The sequence below is a fragment of the Octopus sinensis genome, linkage group LG20 (assembly GCF_006345805.1).
Source record: "Octopus sinensis linkage group LG20, ASM634580v1, whole genome shotgun sequence".
In the NCBI taxonomy this organism is placed as follows: domain Eukaryota; kingdom Metazoa; phylum Mollusca; class Cephalopoda; order Octopoda; family Octopodidae; genus Octopus; species Octopus sinensis.
The window spans coordinates 12,860,886-12,877,979 of record NC_043016.1 but is presented as its reverse complement, the minus strand read 5'-3'; the positions used below and the strand labels follow the sequence as shown (position 1 = coordinate 12,877,979).

General features: G+C 34.9%; 1 protein-coding gene across 7 annotated transcripts in view; it reads right to left on the bottom strand.

The window, feature by feature from the left end:
* LOC115222684 (centrosomal protein of 170 kDa protein B) overlaps positions 1 to 17,094 on the bottom strand; it is a 360,932-nt gene that overhangs the window by 300,648 nt on the left and 43,190 nt on the right. For 6 of the 7 annotated variants that reach the window (XR_005003214.1, XM_036511665.1, XM_036511667.1 and 3 more), the window contains exon 2: positions 12,754 to 12,870. Coding sequence is in view for 5 of the 7 variants with exons in the window: in XM_036511665.1 (XP_036367558.1) it covers positions 12,754 to 12,870 (117 nt within the window). In the remaining 2 variants the exon portion in view is untranslated. Of the gene's footprint in view, positions 1 to 12,753; positions 12,873 to 17,094 lie in introns of those variants that run through there. The other variant, XM_036511668.1, reaches the window with a different exon arrangement.

Below are 17,094 nucleotides of genomic sequence, written 5' to 3'. Positions count from 1 at the left end.
TTTTATATGTAAAATAGAATGTATATGCCCAAAGAGTGTACATTATTCAAATATAGGCCTCTATACATCTATCTGATATTTATCCCCTTGTCCAAACTCCAATTTAATAATGACAAAATTCTTAAATTTGTCCTTATTTTCAACATTAATTGAAACAAAGTCAGTGAATTTCAACAGAAATATGGTAACAAAGGTGTTAAAGTGATCTAAATTAAAACCTTACATCAAAATTTTGTGTTAATTTATGATCCAAACATCAGTTATTTTGAATTCTTCATTATTTTCAAAATTTATTGAACAAAGCCAGTGTATTTCAACAGAAATATGGTAATAAAAGGGTTAATGTTTAAATATCTTTAAAATTTTGTATGATTAATAAAATAAGAAAAGCAACAGATTTCTATATTCTGTTATATGTTTCGGCCTTGAATAGTTTTTTTTTGTTTTTGTTTCCTTTGAACTTTCCTTATGAAATACACTAGTGATTTATTTATTTGATCTCCAGAATATCAAATGTCAAAAAAATTAAGAGCCACTGCTTTAAGACATTGAATGAAACAAAACCTTCATGAGTATTTAAAAATAACAATATAAACCTGCTACAACCTAATCCAAAACAGTTGTAATGGAAGACTGGTATTTTGCCACGCACGAGGACATTTTGACCTGAGACTCAGAATCAAACTGGCACCAACACAAGTTTTTGTTGCAGAATATGAATAATGGCCAGCAAAAAAAGGTCATTTGGCATCTGAAACTATCCATAAAAAAAAATATGAAGCCAACAATAAATATAAACCAAATATAGTATATCTGTGGATTGGACTGTTCAAAGAATTCTTTGACATAATTAATTTCCTAAATTGTTATTAAAATAAATAACACAGAAATTCATTACTACGATAGTTAAACAATTCCTGAGATTTCAATAATTGTTCCATACTGCCACAACAAATTACTCTTTTGTATAAAAAGTATTCTAATATGAAATAATTACAAAAGCAATTCACTGTCAGCACAGTTTTGAAGTTTCCATTAAAACATTGGCTCTTTCAAGCAATTCACAAAATTAAATAACTGATAATTAAATAATTAATATAAAAATATTGGCAATGTAACAGCAATGACTAATTAACACACACACGCACATATTCTCACACACAAACACACTATATTAAGAGTATTTCTACCTTTAGAAACTATTTCAATTGCAACCTTGTGGTCCATATGCCAAATACTTATAAAAGGTGTCACAAGCCGAGAACCTCAGCTGCTTAGTTGTATAAATTAAACAGCGGTACAGAATAGCATTCATGAAACAAATTCAAAAGGATTTTTAGAATTTCCAACGTCATTCACTCAGAGTTCTTAACTTCATGCCTTCTCCCATTAAACCAAATTCACACTTCTTGATATACAGGTTTTGACAATAGCAGAGTAAAAGATAAAAGGCTATTCCTGCCTTCTTTGGCCTTATATAAATATTTAATATGCAGCTCAAAGTACATTTGTATTATTTAAATCTCAGATCGCTATATAATTGCTAGAACGAAAAGAAAAAGAGAAACTACATTTCAATCATGTTTATAGTTAATGCAAAGCACTTCACACATACACACACACACACACCTCTCTGTTAACCCTTTAACACTTAACTTACAAATGCTTTATGTCAAATGGAATAATTAACACCTGCAGGTAAAGGTATCATTAAAAATACTAGCTGACCACATGCCGTCAATAAGGACGGCTAATTGTTGTATTTTATACACTCACACAGAATCGAAATGCTGATTTTTTTTTCGACCCTTCCTTATTCATCTATCACTCCTTCCTTTCTCTCATTCCCTCTCAGTCAGGGCTAATACTCTCACTACTTCTCCTTCACTGAATTACTATTTTCTCTCCTCCTCCATGTCCAGCATGATTCTGGACAAATATAAATATATATATATATATATATATATATATATATATATATATATATATATAAACACTACACTCATTATTTATATTAGGAGATTTGAATGGGAAGGAAAAAATTAAATTTGGTATAGAGAGAAGACATGAGTAATTCATTGATTTTTTTCTTAAATGCTTTCTTTAAGTGGATATTTCAGAAAAATAAACTACATAAAAGAAGCATTTGGTTTTTAAAAAAATTTTCTATAGGTTGCTTAAAAGAGAAAAGACAGCATGCAACCTTCATAGTGATCTGAAAGTGTTGAAAGAAAGGGGAAAAAAAACTACAACCCCCTGGGTTGATGGAATCCATGTAAATAGTACAACTACTGGAAGTTAATGATTGTGGGTTGTCATACCAACAAATAGCTCAGTATTCTGAAATGTTACTCATGGGAACATATTCCTGTTGTATCTAGCAGTGAGCTTCCACTGATGAACAACATCCATCTACTTGTACTATTAAACAAACAAGGCATTACACAATAAAGGTACAAGAGAATAGAGTATTTCAAGATACCAGGTTGACTTCAAACTATAGACATGACCCAGATGCTTGTGACAGAGTGGGGACACTGCTAAAGACATCAATGGACAACAGTGAGGATAGGCTGTGGAATGTCATGGTTGTCAAGAAACTAGGTTCAAACTTGATGTGTTGGGGATACAAAGGACACTACCGATAACTATACAACACAGCTGCTATTGTAATCGATTATATAAAAGGATAGGGTTTAGTTATTTGTCATCAGCCTTCAATCTCTTCTTTCATAGAAACTCTTTAATACAGATATTTGTTCTAAAAACAGCTTACATAGAAACCATATTTCAGGATCAGTTCTAAAATACAAAAAAAAAGTGAGGTTACCTTTTCGGGTCATGCTAACTCATAAGGGCCAGTTTCCTAGTTTCCATGGTGTATATATTCCCCCACCTGGACAGGACACCAGTTCATTGCAGGATTACTCACTTTTTCCAGCTGGGTGGACTGGAGTAATGTGAAATGAAGTGTTTTGCTCAAGAACACAACACATCGCCCGGCCCAGGAATCGAAATTAAAATCTTACAATCAGGAGTCCAACAAACTAAGCCATGTGCCTCCACTGCACAGCACCTTGCACAAGTGTTTATTAATATATATATATACATATATATATATATATATATATATATATGTATATATATATGTATATATATATATGTATATATATGTATGTATGTATGTATGTATGTATCAGGGACATGCTGCCTAGTTAGGCAAGGTAGGCAGTATCTACCCTGAATAAAATATGTTGATAGTAACGTTTTCCTTTTATGGCAAAATATGCACCTAATTCAATAAAAATTATGAAGGTTATTCTGATTACTATGCATAAAATGCAAAATGTTTTATTTTTCTGTAGATTAGGTAACGCATAATTCGCCCCTGCCTTTCAATCTCAGTATTTAAGCTGCGCATAGGACTGCTGTAGTACACGTGCCACATAAACTCCTACAACACCGTTTTCTTTACGTGCTATAGAGGCAGAAGTAAATCTGCCTTCAACAAGTCGTGCGCCTGTGTTTGCTTCGCTTATTTGTTTTGTTTTATTACATAAAGGTCACCAACTGCCAACCCAGAGTAATTACTGACAGCACATGTCTGATATATATATGAAGATAACATGGACGCCACTCAGGCTTGAAAGATTGATCATTATGTAAACCTCCTCAAGGAATGTGAAGACGCAAGCTGGAAAGCGGAGCATTTTGCAATAGAAGTCAGATGTAGAGGGTTTGTTGGGCACAGTGTGAGACGATTATTGTTATTATTAGGCCTAACTCATCATAAAGTCAATACCACCATGACTGATATCCAAACTACAGTGGAAAAAAAGGCTAGCCACTGGATTTGATTAAAAAGAGACGATGAGCGATGGCTAGAAGAATATTGAGCTTTATTTGATGACCAGCTGATCTAGCAAGCAAAGCCTATATCAGTGTGCTGGGGCAGTGCATGTTGATGCCGTCGAGAGGTAGGCCCCAAAACTGCACACATTCTCTCTTGATGACCCCCATACACTTGCTGGCTTCCAGTATGTGAAACTCTCAGCTGGTAGCACTTGCATGAGCAAATTGTTTGCAAAACATATCTATCTATTTATATATATATATCATCATCATCATCATCATTGTTTAACGTCCGTTCCCCATGCTAGCATGGGTTGGACGGTTCGACCGGGGATCTGGGAAGCCAGAAGGCTGCACCAGGCTCCAGTCTGATCTGGGAGTGTTTCTACAGCTGGATGCCCTTCCTAACACCATATATTATATGATTGAGTGGACAAATGAAAGAAAGTGGCACTCAATACATTTGATAGGAGTTATATTATTTAATAACAGTTTGACTCAGCTCCATGCAACTTAAAGTTTTGTCAGGCATCGAGTGAGAGTATAAATGCAGTTTTTTTTTTTCTTCTAATCAAGGCACAAGGCCCAAAATTTTTAGAGCGGGTGGCAGTTGATTAGATCGACCCCAGTATGCAACTGGTACTTAATTTATTGACTCTGAAAGGATGAAAGGCAAAGTCGATCTTGGTGGAATTTGAACTCAGAACATAAAGGCGGACGAAATACTGCATTTCGCCCGGCATGCTAACACTTCTGCCAGCTCACCACCTTATGCATGTTATCTTTTACTGCAGCCCTAGGCTGTCCAATGTCTTATGAGTGAGTTTGGTAGACATAAGCTGTATGGATTAGAAACAAATATGAATTTCAAATAAAGCACTATAATTAAATATGCCTAAACTGTTTGCCGACAAATTTATTTAAAACCCGTCAAGACCAAATTATGAATGCTATTTATAAAAGGAACTCAGAAGAGGAGGGAGGGAGAAAGAGTGAGACAGACAGACAGAGAATAAAGAAAAGCCACAGTTTATTCATTTAATGAGCAACTAAATTCATAAATGGTAACAATGTACTAGAAGAAATCTATACTTTAGTATACAGTCTCTGCTCTCGTTAAGTCAATTACAATAGAACAGGAGAGGAGGGAGGGGGAGAGCCGGAGAAGGGGGGGAGAGGGAGGGGGGAGAGGGAGGGGGGAAAGGAAGAGAGGTGGGGACAGGTGTTAACAGTAGAGATATTTTTATAAGAGTGCTAAATATATTCAAGAAATCACAAGCACCTTTTGAAAATGTATATTTAGAAATATTCAATCAAAAGAACTCTTTCAGTTGAATATGTTTAAACAGACGTTGCATTGAATACACTGACTAAATGACCTTCAATGAGAAAATTGCTGTTTGATTGCTTAATTCTGAAATTAGTAGCCAAATCTCCCTTAAACCTTATCATCTAAAATAAAATAAATTAAAATATTACATTTGATAATGCATCTTACATACTCTACAGACAAAAAAAATAAGGGGATGATCACAGCAGGAAACTCTTTGAGTTGAGTTTGGCATAAAAAGTAACTTCAATGCAGAGTGGTTTTTTTTTAACCACTTCCACTCAATCTACTAATTTCAACACTGTTTCAGCACTACAGACATTCTCCAATTTCTTGCAGACAGAATCGTTAGCATGCTGGGCAAGATGCTTAATGGCATTTCATCCATCCTTATGTTCTGAGTTCAAATTCCACTGAGGTTGACTTTGCCATTCATCTCTTTCGGGATCGATAAAATAAGTATCAGTTAATCACTGGGGTCGTCATAGTTGACTTACTCCCTTCCCCAAAATTTCTGACCTTGTGCCAAAATTTGAAATCATTATCATCATTGGAACCGTTTATTTCTTTTTTTCACTGAAGAACTTCCATTCATTATTGAAATATGGATAGTTGTCTATATATCTATATATATAAATTAACAGAATGAGATAAAAAAAATTCAAGACTGAATAGTTTTCAGAACATTTATAAAGAGAAAGTCTTACAGCTGTTTCCAGGATATTTTATATATTCCTTCATCAGAGACAGTGCAAGAAAATGTTTAAGTAATAGTTATTATAGAGAAGATATGAAATACAGAGTGAAGTGAAGGAATGAAAATAGATGTGAGACATGTAAGGATATTGTATTTTCATTCTTCCACTTCACTCTGCATTTCATATCTTCTCTATAATAACAATTACTTATTTTCTCGTACCATCTCTGCTGAAGGGATATATAAAATATTCCGGAAACAGCTGTAAGACCTTCCCTTTATAAATGTTCTGAAAACTATTCACAGCCTTCAATTTTTTATCTCATTCTGTTAATTATTATATATATGCTTGCTATTACACAACCCACCTTGGTTCTCCTCATTCATATAATCATTGAACCAAGAGCTTAACTATGGTCTGTCCATAGCACTTAGTGTTACCTGACACCTTTGGGTCTTCTTGACACTAATACCTCTCATACCATATATATATATATATATATATATATATATATATATATATGCTAGCATGGAAAACGGACGCTAAACGATGATGATGATGATGATATATAACAGGAAGGTTTATGAAAATAAACAAAAGACGAAGGCAGGTGGAGTACAAACAAATAATGTATTAGCATGGCGCTCAGGAATAGAAATAAAACAAGTCTTTTATGTTTCGAGCCTATGCTCTTTGACAGAAAGATACACAGAAAAGAAACTAGGAGAGAAAAAAGTTGCGTGTAGGGGCTAACGATTCAACATGGCGTTCATATATATATTTGCCATAACTGATCACTGTCCACTAAACTTTTTTTTTATTTTCTGTTTATTTCTGTGTTCCTTTCTGTTGAAGAGCATAGGTTCGAAACATAAAAGACTTTTTCACTTCCCGAGCGTTAAATTAATACATCTGATTGTTGTTTACACACCCGTCTTTATCTTTTGTTTTTTTTTTTGTAAATTCCAACTACATATATAGTAGTAATCCTTTCTACTAAAGGCACAAGGCTTGAAATTTGGGGGTAGGGGGCTAGTCAATTACATTGACCTCCAGTGTGAAACTGGTACTTAAACTACCAACTCCAGAAGGATGAAAGGCAAAGTTGGCCTCAGTAAAATTTGAACTCTGAGCATAAGGAGGAATGAAATGCTAAGCATTTTGCCCACCATGCTAACAATTCAGCCAGTTTTCTGCCTTCAGAAATAATAATAATAATAGGATGGAATTTATGAAATATTTTTATGCATCGCTATGGATTATTATTATTATTGTTATACATTATATATCGGCACAGCATGGTGTGACCCACAAAAAACTGGTATCAACCAGTTAGCATCATTGGGCTGTAACCAGCCATAATAAAACAGGACCTTTTATATGTATATTCAAAACATTTCCCATAAGCAAACTGAAAGGATATATACACACATATTCAGGTCTATACATGTCTATGTGTGTCTTTTGTGTGTGTGTGTGTCTCACTACCATCACTTAATGGTTGTTAATTTCTTTACATCCCAGTAACTTGGCAGTTCAGCAAATGAAACAGACCCTAGACTAAGTTACCAGGCTTCAAGGACAAACAAAAAAAAAAAGTACTGGCATCATTCAACTGAACCCTTCTTCAAAGTGATGCCTCCATCATGGGATGCAGTTCAATGGCTGAATCAAGTAAAAGATAAAGATAAACCTCTTTCTTTAGATCAATTCTCTCTTTGGTGTACCTTATGGAGGAGACTTGACATGTTCACTCAAGCTGCTAGAAATAGCAGCTACATCTCACACAAATCACACCCTGCTATGTTAAAAAAAGAACATAGGTGGTGTGGTCTTTTGTATAGTTACTGAAGAAGGAAAGGCAAAAATGGTTTTAGATGGAATGTCTGATTATGATAGGTCTGCTTGGCGAGCTGGCAGAATTGTTAGCACGCTGGGCAAAATGCTTAGCAGTATTTCGTCTGCCGTTATGTTATGAGTTCAAATTCCATCGAGGTCGACTTTGCCTTTCATCCTTTCAGGGTCGATTAAATAAGTACCAGTTATGCACTGGGGTCGATATAATCAACTTAATCCGTTTGTCTGTCCTTGTTTGTCCCCTCTGTGTTTAGCTCCTTGTGGGTAGTAAAGAAATAGGTATTTCATCTGCCGTTACGTTTTGAGTTCAAATTCCGCCGAGGTCAACTTTGCCTTTCATTCTTTCGGGGTCGATTAAATAAGTACCAGCTACGCACTGGGGTCGATGTAATTGACTTAATCCTTTTGTCCGTTCTTGTTTGTCTCCTCTATGTTTAGCCCCCTATGGGCAATAAAGAAATAAATCAGGGCTGACCCTAAAGCTAACAAGAACATCTCCAACCAACAGGCAACGTGTCACCCTATTACAGTTATGCCAAGTACAGCTTCTTACATATTGACTACTTACTATACACGTCTGTATTTGTAAGCCCAACAGGCATCTTGATCATACATGACTCATTGCTTTCAAACTAATGTAGGTCTTTAATCTTTACATTTATGCGCATAAAAATTCTGACACATGCCTCTTAATATATAGATAGCGGTGATGATGAACATGATGAGAGGGAAATATAGAAGAGTGGGGGGGAGGGGAATATCCAGTAAGTTTAAAGTCATAATTTCTCAGTGCTTTCATCATCCTCTTAAGTTTTCTGACACCTCAACAGTCAAGTTAACAGAAACAGTTTACTGCTTGCTATAGCAATGAACTATCTTGAGAATACCTATCAAACATACACAATTTATTTGCAATAAAAACTTCATTTTTTCGTCACATTACATATGTAACCAGAAGTTCTTACCCGTTTTCTACCTGAACCTTTTATTACTTTGCAATGGTGATAAAAAAATATAATAATTGCAAAACAACTAGTAAGCAACTGCAAATTATGGCAAAGAATTAATAACGATTTTTAACATGTGCACAAAGCCCTTTTAGTATTATTATTAGGTGGCAAGCTGACAGAATCATTATAGCACACTGGGCAAAATGTTTAGTGGCATTTCACCTGTCACTACGTTCTGAGTTCAAATTCTGCCAAGATCGACTTTGCCTTTCATCCTTTTGGGGTTAATAAAATAGGTATCAGTTGAACACTGGGGTCAATGTAATCGACTCATACCCTCCCCCAAAATTGCTGCCCTTGTGGAAAAATTTGAAACCATAATAATTATTATTATCTCTGCCTTGGCGAAGGCAGAGGTATTGTTTACAGTCACATTTGTTTGTTTGTTTGTCCATGGATAAGATATCTCAATAACTACTGGATGGATTCAGATGAAACTTTCAGGGATGTTTGGCCTCATGGCTGGCACGAACTGATTAGATCTTAGGATCAATCCGGTACCAGACAAGGATTCTGGATTATTTTTCTTCTTTTTTTTTAACTTAATTTTTGAGAGCAGTTGGGTTCATTTTTAGTACTCTCATTTGACGGAGGTTTGTACTCTCTGAGTGCTCATCCTGCTTTTGTACACGGACTTTTTCAAACGGACAAAACACCTTTGTAATTTTCGTCCTGTGTTTTGTCTCCTTATCTCTTAATTGATTTTTGTTAGCCCTTGTGGCCAATAACCGAACGAATTATTATTATTATTATTATTATTATTATTATGATTATTATTATTACCAATATTATTATTATTATTACTATTGCCATTATCATCACCACTATAATTATTATTTTTATAATCAATTAGTATTAAGGTGGTGAGCTGGCATGTTCATTAGCGCAACATACACAAAAGTTCATAGCACTTCTTGTGACTCATTACTTTCAGAGTTCAAATCCCACCAAGGTCAACTTTGTTATTCATCTTTTCGGGTCCAATAAAACAGGCACCAGCTGAACACTGGGGTCAATGTAATAGTCTAGCCCTCTCGTACCAAAATTTTAGGCCTTGGGCCTATTGTAGAAAAGACCATTATTAAAAGCTGGAGTAAACTTTCAAAACATATTTTGAATTTTTTTTAGTGTTTTACAAAATTCAGTTTATCAAATTATATTTTGATATAAACATCTAGGTTTTGAGTATGGGTGTTTTATATTTGTTTCAGTCATTTAACTATGGCCATGCTGGTGCACTGCCTTAGTCATACAAATCGACCCCAGGACTTATTCTTTGTAAACCTAGTACTTATTCTATTGGTCTCTTTTGCTGAAACACTAAGTTTTGGGGACATAAACACACCAGCATCGGTTGTCAAGCAAGGTGAGAGGATAAACACAGACACAAACATACACACACACACGTGTGTATATATATATATATATATATATATATATATACATACATACACACAACGAGCTTCTTTCAGTATCCGTCTACCAAATCCACTCAAGGATTTGGATGGCCCGATGCTATAGTAGAAGATACTTGCCCAGGGTGCCATACAGTGGGACTGAACCCGAAACCATGTGGTTGGGAAGCAAGCTTCTTACCACACAGCCACTCCTGTGCATATATTTTTGTTTAAGAAAACTGACCCTGTTTTATCACTTATTGTCAAAATGAAAATTGCATTTTGCAAATACATCAAAACCAAAGTTATATAAAAGTAAAATATATATATAATATATATATATATACACACACACACACTTTCAAACATTAAACTTAAAAGCAATTGTCGTATGTGCTACAATAATACAAAGCAATTATAAGTTTCCAAGATTTCAAAGATAAAGAGTATAGAGATCCATGGAAAACATTTGGAAAAGACATTAATAAAACTGAATAAGGATTGATAAAGCATGGTGAGAATGGGGGTGGGGGTGGGGGGGAAATCTTATGGGATATTTATTGAATGATCTTGTTTTGAAAGATGCAGGCATGGCTGTGTAGTTAAAAAAAGTTTTCTTCCCAACCATATGGTTCCGAGTTCAGTCCCACTGACTGGTACCTTTTGCAATTGTCTTTACCATAGCCCTGAGGGAACCAAGGCTTTGTGAGTGGATTTGGTAGACAGAAACTGAAAGAAGCCTTGTGTGTGTTTGTGTGTGTATGTTTGTGTATGTGTATGCACGCGCACATGCACAAGTGTGTGTGTGTACACATACGTGTGTGTGTGTGTGTGTGCACATCTTGTCCTGACAGCACACAATAGTTGTAAATGAGTTACATACAATAAGTGTTATTCAAAGTTAAACATGTCTAGCCTCGAGGAAATATAGCTTTGCTTGAAAACAGACGAGGGTTGGCAACAGGAAGAGCATACAGCCATAGTAAATTTGGCACCAATTAACTCCATCCAATACATCCAAGCATGGAAAAGTGGACATAAAAACAAAAGGAAAAAAACTGTTTTCTAATATTTGGCACAGGACCATAAATGATGGATGCTGTGTACAACCAATTAAATCAACCCCAGTACCTCACTGGTACTTTATTTTATGAACCCTGCTAAGCTCAGTGATATTTGAACTCAAAATGCAAAGGGTTACAAATCAATAATGCAAGGCATTCTGCCTGTGGCTCTGATGATTCTGCTGCTACTCCTGTTTATGTAATATTGTGACAACACAACCTGTGTATATTCATATTTTCTAGGTCAACAGCTTTAGATTTCCAATTTTCTTATTCAACGAGGTCAGGAATGCTTTGATTTCAACTACACTGAATGACGCAAGTATAATTGGGGCAAACTTAATATTTCAAAAGTATCCGTATGTAATTACATTTTCGAATAGGGAAAATACTTTATTGTCGACAAGCACACATTACTTTTAATGCTAAATAGCACTGACATATGGCTTGGTTAATATTATCATTTTAATGGCAGAGAGCTGTATCCTTTTCTGGGGGACTTTTTGGGGGGGTGGGGATATCAAAAGTGGAATGGATAATCTAACAAATTTCTAAGAAGTTTTTTTTTCTGTTGTTTTCTTGTTTTTTGTTTTCTCATTTCTCATTTTACAGCTAATCCATTTGGTGAGAAACAAGCATGGGACATGTTCAAAATTATTATGTAACAGGATTTTACAAGTATTTCAGAAATATTTCAAGAGGAAACGAAAAGTTGAAGATTGCAAAATACTCTATAATTAACATGACAATAAGTTCTATCTCAACCAACAGAACATTTTTTTACCAAGATTCAATAACATTGGAATGATTCGTTCAGTAAGTTAATGGCTACTGGAATAAATATAAAATAGAAGCTCCCCAAACCAAGATCAAATAAGTTCAACAGAAAAAAAAAAAGAGAAGAAAGATTTGAAAATGGTACTAACACAAAACTGTAAGAGAATCAATTATTATCAAATTCTAAATAACTGTGAAAGAAACAGATTTTTAAAAACCAAAACAATTGTATCACCAAAAAACGAAAAAAAAAAAGAAAAATTTGCAACTGAATGGATTTGTGAATCTATGCAACCCATTCCCACCCATGTTGAAGTGTCTGAAGAAGAGAATTATTTGCAGCTTTGAATTTTCTTCAAATAAGAGATTCAGAGACATAGAAGGAAAGAGTATGTATAATAATAATAATAATAATAATAAAATATATTTTAAAATTAAATGGAAATGGAGAATATCCTTCAGAGAATCAGTCAACAGAGTGAAGGTGGTCTGATGGTTGATTCCAGGCTCAGAAACAAATAGAATAAGTACGGTAAGGAAACAGAGACACAGTCGTCAGCATGAACAAATTGACTTAATTTCAATAATGACAAAGCTGAAAGATGTTTTATATCTTATAATCTGTAACTTTCTTGGAGATGTTAGAATATAAAAAGGAAATAAACAAACAAACCTTTTCTTTAATAGTTAAAAAAACAACAAAACTACACAATATTAACATGCAGCGCATAGCAGATAAATTAAAATTCAATCACAGTTATTACATACCTCTATTATAAAATCACATTCTTCATGACCCATAAATATCATTGTCTTTGGCAACATGTATCTTTGGCCTTGATCGTCCACCATACACCATTCTGGACTCAAGTATTTTTCTTTATCCTAGGAAAACAAAAAAATATATACTGTATAAATAATATACATGTCATAGACTATATTATACATGCAAACATATTTTCATGAGGTACAACGGCCAAGACATGAAGGCAGGGCCGGATAAAGACCCATCGAGACCCTAAGCACTTGATCTTTTATGGGGGTACCAAAGTCTTTTATGTAAACAATATCAAAGTATAAAATAAATATTTACTTTTCAAAACAAAACAAAAAAGTGAGAGGGAAAATAATGTTAATTTTTGTATACTTCCACTTTATTTAAATTTGAAAAGTTTCCTCCTACTTTTTTGAATTGCAAAGTTTTTGATCAGATCCTCAAAATTAATCTTAGGTAACACATCTGCATCTATTATTTAGTAGAGATAAAGGTATCCTGAATATTATCTTAGCAAGTGTAAAGTGATTTCTTTTGTGCTGTAAACCATTTCCTATTTCTGTGGTGCCCCCTCCTTCCTTTGAGGCCCCAAGCACATGCTTATTTTGCTTAATGGTTAATCCAGTACTGCATGAAGGTAGTGTATATTACTAATTACATGGTCCATAAGTTCAAATCTTATGATGTGTGTCATACAGTTTTCCAATATATTAAAACATCTCACTCTCTACCCCTCCACCCTGCCATCATCTCTTTACCTCTGTACATCCACCCCTTCCCACTGCCCTCCATCTCGACTCCCTCACATTCTCACACAAATTCTTAAAAGTTAATTTCTCAAAACTAACCAGACCACACAAACATATTAATTCTTTAGAATTTAAACCAGCCATATCCAACCAAAAATATTCCTTCTGTTTTATATTCAAACCAACCAGGTCCAGCTTATCACACCTACCCTAAAATGTCATTATAAAAATATTCAACCATATCATTGAAATCTCAAAGCTATGAGATAATCCATGATTAACTCAAAGCTATGAGAATAAATAAGCATTAGATTTGACAGTATAATCTGAACGCTAAAGAGTTAAGCCATCTTCTCTACGTTAAATATATTAATTACCATCTCATTAAGAAAATAAAGTCCTTTAGCACTAACAGTAAAAGCGTAAGTTTAATTAATACTTTCAAGAATAAATCAGAGGATTGGCAGAACATCAGGAAAGAATGACTGGAGGTACTGGTTTCTTTCTTTTATTATCTGAGTTCATATTCCACCAGGGTCAACTTCCCTTTTCCTTCTCTTTAGGGCCACACAAAATACTTGTGCTGATACAATTTAGTAAAAGTCTTGAAAGACAACAAACATCCTTGCATGAGTGCAATCCAATGACTAACCAGCATGGTACCAATTTATGGCAAGCTGACCAAAGCCAATGAAATGTAAATCTTAGGTTTTATCTTTTACTTGTTTCGTTCAATAGAGTGCAGCCATGCTGGAGCACTGCTTTGAAGAATCTCAGTCTTACAAATCGAGTTCAGTATTTGCTTTAAGCTGGATATTTGTTTTATCAATCTCTTTTTACCAAACTGCTAAGTTACAGGGATATAAACACACCAACACCAATTGTCAAGCAGAAATGAAGGACAATCCCACACACAAAGACATGCATGCACACACACACACACACACACACACACATGTATATATACACAACAGGCTTCTTTGGTCAACCCAAGGTTATAGTAGAGGACACTTGCTCATGGGGACATGCAGTGGAACTGAACCTGGAACAATGTGGCTGGGAAGCAAGCTCCTTACCACACAGCCATAACAAGCACCTATAAATTTGAAGGAGGCTGCCATGTCCAGGATGTCCTGAACAGATGTACAGTAACTGATGGAATTGATTACATTAAGTGATATGTCTTCTCCTGGTGGTCCTTTGACAACGTCTGGATGGTTTGCTTAAATGGTTTCCATCAGTATTAATTGACTTGTCCCAGAGTATGGTCTCATATTTCATTTTTGCGACTACTTTTAATTTTCATTGAAAAGCTTTGAATCATTGTTAGATACAAAATATTTCCTCCATTGTCAAACTATTTTATTTGCTTCGGTCATTGGAATGCAGCTGTTCTGGAACGTGGCCTTGAAAGATTTAACCCTTGAGCATTTAAACAAGCCACATCTGGCTCAGACAGTTTGTTTTATACCCAAACCAGCCAGATCTGGCCTTTCATACCTCCCCTGCAATGTCATTCTAAAAATTTACAATCATAAGAAAATTTTGAAGCTATAAGATAATGAGTGTATTTCTGGGTAGCAATTAATTGCATGTATTTCTCCTGTGTAAGGAAACAACTGTAATGACAGATGTGAAAGTAATACCATAAATTCTGGTCTTTATTTTAGAGAGAGATGCAAGTGTGTGTGTGTGTGTGTGTGATGCGAGGGAGTGTGATGCAAGAGTGTGTGAGTGAGAGTGTGATGAGAGTAAGTGTGTGAGTGAGTGTGTGAGAGTGTGTTTGTGAATGTGTGTGAGTGTGAGTGTGTATGAGTGAGTGTGTGTATAAGTGAGTGAGTGAGTGAGTGAGTGTGTGTGTGAGTGTGTGTGTAAGTGTGTGTATGAGTGAGTGTGTGTGTGTGACAACCAGTGGTGGTTTGTTTGCATTTCCATAAGTTAATAGTTCAGCAAAGGGAGACCAATAGAATAAGTACTGGGCTTCAATTTGTTTTGACTAAACCCTTCAAGGTGGTGCTCCAGCATGGCTGCAGTCCAATGACTGAAACAAGTAAGAAAGTAAAATAAAAAAAAAAAAGTGTCTTCTTATCTTCTTTTAAGATAATGAAGTTTTCATATCAGCATGGGAAACAGACACATGATGATGATGATGGATGATTAAGAGAAAAGTAGCTGGCAGTGAGTCATTTTAATTACTATACAACTTGTGATTCCATAACAAAAAATAGATAAAATTAAACCACAAACTTATCAAATAGAATCATTTGATGTTACCCTCACAGAATCATTGAAATGCCAAACAAAATGCCCAGCAGAATTTCTCCCAGCTTTTTATGTTCCGCATTCAAATACCCCTGAGATCAACTTTACCTTTCATCTTTTCAGAGTCAATAAAATAAAGTACCAATCAAGTACTGAAGTCAATGTAACCAACAAGCTCCCTCTACTTAAAATTGTGGGCCTTATGCTAAAGTTTAAGACCATTATTACCATTATCAGCAAGGTGGAAAGCTGCCAGAGTTGTTACCGCACCAGACGAAAATGCTAAGTGGCATCTCTTCTTGTCTTTATTATGATTTGAGATCAAATTCCTAAACCACAGTTGACTTTGCCTTACATCCTTTTGAGGTCAAGAAAATAAGGACCAGTTGAAGGAGGGTCTAGTTCCCACCTCTAAAATTTCAATTGTGCCTACAATAGAAAGGATCATTATCAAGATCAAGGCGGCAAGCTGGAAAAATGGAGAAAATACTGGAAAAATGGACAAAAATGGACAAAATGCTTAGTGGCGTTCCTTCTGAAGTGGAAAAAAATAACTGTTGCTCTGATAAAAACACAGAAGAATATCATTTACACTGGTGAAGTAAAAAAGAGTTCAATAAAAAGAAAAGAAAAGAAAAGAAAAGAAAAAAGACCAATATATCTGATTTCTCACACTGTACAAAACCAGAAATTTAAATGATAGGGGAAGGGTTAGAGATAATTGAATCAGTCTTAATACTTATTAACTCCTGTGGCAAAGTTGAAGAAATGGGATTTGAACTTGAGACAGCTAATCAATGATAAGCATTTCAATCAAAGTGACTGAAGCAAGTCAAAACCAAATGACAAGGTCACATGTGATGTGTGTTTGTTTTGGTAAACATACATCAGTACAAAAATAAAAAACACAAAAAAGTTGAAAGGTGTCAAAAAAGTGTCGAAGCTAAATGAAAACAAAATCAAAAACATGTAATAAGTGGTCGTTAATTAGGATTGTACCATTCCATAACATCTTTAAATGGTTTATCTTGTATTTCTCACCCTTCACATATTGCTGACATCATAGTCTTACTAAATGATTAGTAATTGATCTTCTATTTATTAGCTTTTATTAAAAATGCAAATTTTATTTATAGGCGCAGGAGTGGCTGTGTGGTAAGTAGCTTGCTTACCAACCACATGGTTCTGGGTTCAGTCCCACTACATGGCACCTTGGGCAAGTGTCTTCTTCTATAGCCTCAGGCCGACCAAACCCTTGTGAGTGGATTTGGTAGACGGAAACTGAAAGAAGCATGTCGTATGTATATATATATATATATATAT